Below are 4,948 nucleotides of genomic sequence, written 5' to 3'. Positions count from 1 at the left end.
TATATATACAACGGGCTTCTTTCAGTTTCCATCTACCAAATCCACTCACAAGGCTTTGGTCGGCCTGAGGTTATAGTAGAAGACACTTGCCCAAGGTGCTATGCATTGGGACTGAACCTGGAACCATGTGGTTGGTAAGCAAGCTACTTACCACACAACCACTCATATTATATTGCCTTTTATTTTTTACTTGTTTCAGTCACTGGCTTGTGGCCATGCTGAGACATTACTTTGCAGCATTTCCTGAAACAAATTGACCCCAGTACTTAACAAACACACACACACAACAGCACTGTAATACTGGTATTTATTTGATCGATCCTGGAAAGATGAAAGTAGAATTTTCTTCACGGTTTACTTGTGCAGGAATTCATAAAATTTCAACAATACTTACAACATCAAGACCAAGCAGGACTAAAAGCGGGATTGTTGTAAGGCCACCCTTCTTCCATTCTTCAAGTGTCACTCTTCCATCGGAATCGTAGTCAATGGCTCTCATCATGTCTTGCAGAATCTGTCAATATGCATAATAACAAAGGAAAGCAGTTAGATTTCTATAGAAGTTGAAGACAATATAAAAAAGAAAAGTAAATACCCCTTGTCATGAATGACCATGGGATTGCACCTCGAAAGTTACCCCCCAAAGCACAAATCCAGGTTCTTTGTGGAAGACCAACAGTCACCCATGCATACCAGTCTCTCCTCTCCATACCACTGAGGCTATCCAAGGGAAAGGCAAAACCAATACAGATTGGCACCAGTGATGTCACAGCTGACCTCTAGAGCTGAGTGAACTGGAGCAACAAGAAATAAAGACTCTTTCTCAAGAACACAACACACAGCCAGGTCCAAAAATTGAACTCACTACCAAATGACTGTGAGCCCAACACTCTAACCACTGAAGCACCTTTTCTTCTAAAATGTAATTAGTCGTTCTCCCAGTATAAAGTTGCTCGCTCTTCAGGGTTCACAGTCCAATAAGATGCAAGGTGACCTCACTAGTGCTGGGACAATGAGAAAAAAGCATCCAGTACTTGTTGTAAAGTGATTGGCATTAGAGAAGTCATTCCAACATGGAAACCATGTGAAAACAGACACTGGAGCATGATTCAGTCCTCTGGCCCACTGGATCCTGTTAAACAGTCTGAGCCATGCCAACAGGGAATGTGGATGTTAGATGATGATTATGATGATGATGATGAATAACTGTCTGTTTGTCTGTCTAGCTAGCTGCGCAGACAGATATGGATATTATTATTAGTAAAAAATGCTATGTTTTAGTGAGATTTTTAAAAGGAAGACAGTAAGAATCACAAATTTATTCAACAAAATTAGACAATATGTAAATGCATTTTTGATTGTCTTCATTTATGTATAAACAGCAGAGAAGATAAAGACAAAAAAAAAACAAACAAAAAAGAAGACAAAACAAGACTTAATAATATTCTATGTAAAAGCAACTGTTGCAGATATTAACAACTAGGAAAGAAAGACAGCTTTCAATGAGGCAAAGTGAGGTTGTAATTTTGCAGATTATTAAACAAAATCTCATTTTTAATGATGATATTGAAACCGGCTCAAAGTGGCTGTGGTTGACAAGTGACCACAAGTGGAACCATTTCACAAGCAAAAATTAATTCAATCCTTGCTGCCCCACTCAGGTGAAGCAGATAGGTAAAGGGGCAAAAGACTTGAGACCCAGAGATATCTGATCATGATACAGAAGGGAGTCCAACATTTGCAATGAATTCAGAAAAGAAAGAGCTTGTAATACTTCTAAGTAGCTCCTGCAATTTCTTCATGGAGCAAAGCATTTCTGATGTTTATTTCATCTGCTTCTAGTGAAGAACAATTTCAAAGTAGAGGGCAATTAATTAATTGGTCTATAATTCCAGTCGTTTGTAGTTTTGAAAGAGAATCCGTTCTCAGGAAAATAACAATCAATATCACTTAGAACTCTTATGACTAAAACGAACACTTTATTAAAAAATACATTTTTTTTTTGTTTTTGTTTGTTCTCTATAGTTTAGTTAGAAGAAGGGTCGATCCCCTTTGAAACCTCAGAGGGCTAGAAATGAGAATGCTATACTTAGACTAGAGGCCTGACCTTAATACTTACAAAAGAGTGAATGGATTTTATTAAAGGTGTCTAAGGACTTTTAGAAGGTATTAAACAAGATAACAGACTTAATCAACCATCCAAGAGTGTAGGATATTGTCTCAAATAGTAATTTATTTTATAGAGCATTGTAAAGGTGAGACAATTAAATTAATAGGGTATTGGATTATCTGCACTTGAACTGAAGTCTTAGTCTGGCATCTTATTGTATCTTGGTAAGATAATTTATTGTACATAGTTTTGGTACATGATGGGAGACTGTACTAAATTGTCTAGGAATGTTCAACCTTGGGCCAAGCTCTTGCTACCAAATCTAGTCACTGGCTTTTGGTCCAGGTTGCTCATGTAATGGTTGTTATACAATAGTCAATTCCATATGAAATTTATCATACACATGCACACAGAAGCAGATGACTTACTCAGCTATGAGAAATTCCCATTGTTGTGCACACTTAAAGATGTGTATACAAACACTGATCCTTAACATACCACTTAATAAAAATCAGTGGAGCATTTTGGTTCAGTTCTTTGCAATCTCTTTGATTAGTATAATCAAATTTCCTTTACTTCATTAGTGAGCAATAAAGAGAGTAAGCTGTAAGGATGTTGCAAATACAGACAATTAGTTAGTCAAATATCTTGTACTGAATCTTTCTGGAAAAAGGAAAAACAATATTTATGATTTGACAGTGATGTAAACTTGTTCACACAAATTTACTAGTTGGCTGAAGTAATCTAATAAATTCTTCTCAACCAATCAGTGATTAGTGTGATGCTATATAAATGGGTATGCCTAATCATTGGCAATGATCAGTTCAGTAACCAAATAGCACAGTGGTGACAAAGACTGCTCCTGCAGCTATGCAGTATGCAATAAAACACAACCAGCCAGCAATGCAACAACATGACCAGTAGCATAACAACTTATAGAAAGTAAATTTTACAATCAACAGCTGTTATAGCTTCAGAGCCATTTGAACATATTCTGCATCAACAAGACATATTAGAATTTATTTTTCTGCATTTAAGAATATTATTTCATTAATTTCCAGCTTACTTTTGTCTATATGTCAGCATCTCAAAGACTTCTAATTTATTTGACAATATTTTTGTTTATACCCAAGTTTCACTTCTATATAGTAAAAGCAATGGTATTTGACAAATCCCCACATCCCAACAAGTTCAGTTTCACCTTGACAAAGTATATAAAAAGCTTTAGTTTTAACTAGACTCAAATGACAAAATTATCTTCTTTGACAGATTCTGGATGTAGAAGATCAGACTACATCAACCAATGTGTCCTTCACTATTTAATGCAACAGTGCATAATTTTAGAGGGATTCGATAGCTACTTCTAGCAATCCCTCAGCAGGTCTTGGGATAGAGGAGTATAACAGATAGTGCAATGTTCACACTGTATTAATCCTGTCACTGTGAAAATAAATTTCATGGTTATTCCAAATATGATTTTTAAATATTTACCAAAAAAATAGAATTGGTACTTTCAGCAAGACATATTACCCTAACAAACTTGATATATCTCAATAGAAAAAAATTCCAAGCAAAACATTCCTCAACAAAAGATAGAGAGGTACATAAAACTGCTTTCTGAAGTTAAGGGTAATGAAATTTTGAGTGGATAATTCTGATTTCTGCAATAAAAGGGCCAATGGTAGTTATGGTTATTAGAAACTATATTGATGAGTGAAGGCCAAAGTTGACAATCGATTAAGGAATCATTATTTTCTTTATTAGTGCTATTTCTAACCCAAGTTTAAACTAAATTCATATTAGAATTTATCAGTGAAAGAGATAATTCCCTTTTCAGTTAGTTCAAATCCTACAATGCATTTATCACACTTGCTTCAGACAGGTATAAAACCAAGACAAAACTGCTACAGTATTTTCCAGCATACAAATTTACACCCAATAAAGGTAGGTGGATTTATACACCAAGATGAATTTGGAAGACCAAAAATTCCATGTGAAATTTCCTGTGATTTGGAAACAATGTTATACTACATGTATACACTATATACTACATTTAGAAAATATGATATTTCCAAGTATTTAATACATAAGAGGTAATGCTTTGGAAGAGCTTCATACTTACCGGTTTTAGCTCGGAAACATCCCAACCAAGGTACTCAGCAACTGACATCATTTGGTTGATGATACAATCAATTTCCTGAATATGAAACAAATAACAATTAGACATTCAAATAGTCAAACTACATACTCATGGTCTTCCTAACACACACACACATACACACACACACACACATAAACAAACATGTACACATAGATATGGTACCTGTTGATCACAGAAGCATGAAACTCAAGCTACAACATAAAAATTCTGTTCCAAAAGCCATATAACCAAATACTTAGCAATATATATTGAGCACTCTTCTCTCTCATTTCTTCAATGCAATTCAGCATTCATATATATATATATATATATATATATATATATATATATATATATACATGTAGCTTAGTGGTTAGGGTGTTGCACTCATGATTGTGAGATCATGGGCTCGATTCCCAGACCGGGCATTGCGATGTGTTCTTGAGCAAAGCACTTCATTTCATGTTGCTCTGCAATCATTTCGTCACCTGACATGTGGCACACGGTGTACCTGTACAGGTAATGTTGATTTGATGGAGGGAGTGAGCATATGTGAACACAAACGTTTGATCTCTATAAACGTATCATCTGTGTAGTTGTTCGGCAAGAAATTACCAAACCTTCATACGTCAACTAATGACGAGAGTCCATGGTATATATATTTATATATATATATATATATATATATATATATACAC

The 4,948-nt window shown here is 35.0% G+C and overlaps 1 protein-coding gene across 11 annotated transcripts in view; it reads right to left on the bottom strand.

Moving 5' to 3' along the window:
- LOC106879787 (diacylglycerol kinase beta) overlaps positions 1–4,948 on the bottom strand; it is a 391,710-nt gene that overhangs the window by 76,820 nt on the left and 309,942 nt on the right. For all 11 annotated transcript variants that reach the window (XM_052973954.1, XM_052973955.1, XM_052973949.1 and 8 more), the window contains 2 exons: positions 4,233–4,307; positions 395–514 (listed from right to left, as the gene is read on the bottom strand). In XM_052973954.1, the coding sequence (XP_052829914.1) occupies positions 395–514; positions 4,233–4,307 (195 nt within the window). The remainder of the gene's footprint in view (positions 1–394; positions 515–4,232; positions 4,308–4,948) is intronic.

The sequence above is a fragment of the Octopus bimaculoides genome, chromosome 17 (genome assembly GCF_001194135.2).
Source record: "Octopus bimaculoides isolate UCB-OBI-ISO-001 chromosome 17, ASM119413v2, whole genome shotgun sequence".
In the NCBI taxonomy this organism is placed as follows: Eukaryota; Metazoa; Mollusca; class Cephalopoda; order Octopoda; family Octopodidae; genus Octopus; species Octopus bimaculoides.
This window is presented reverse-complemented; position numbering and strand designations above follow the sequence as displayed.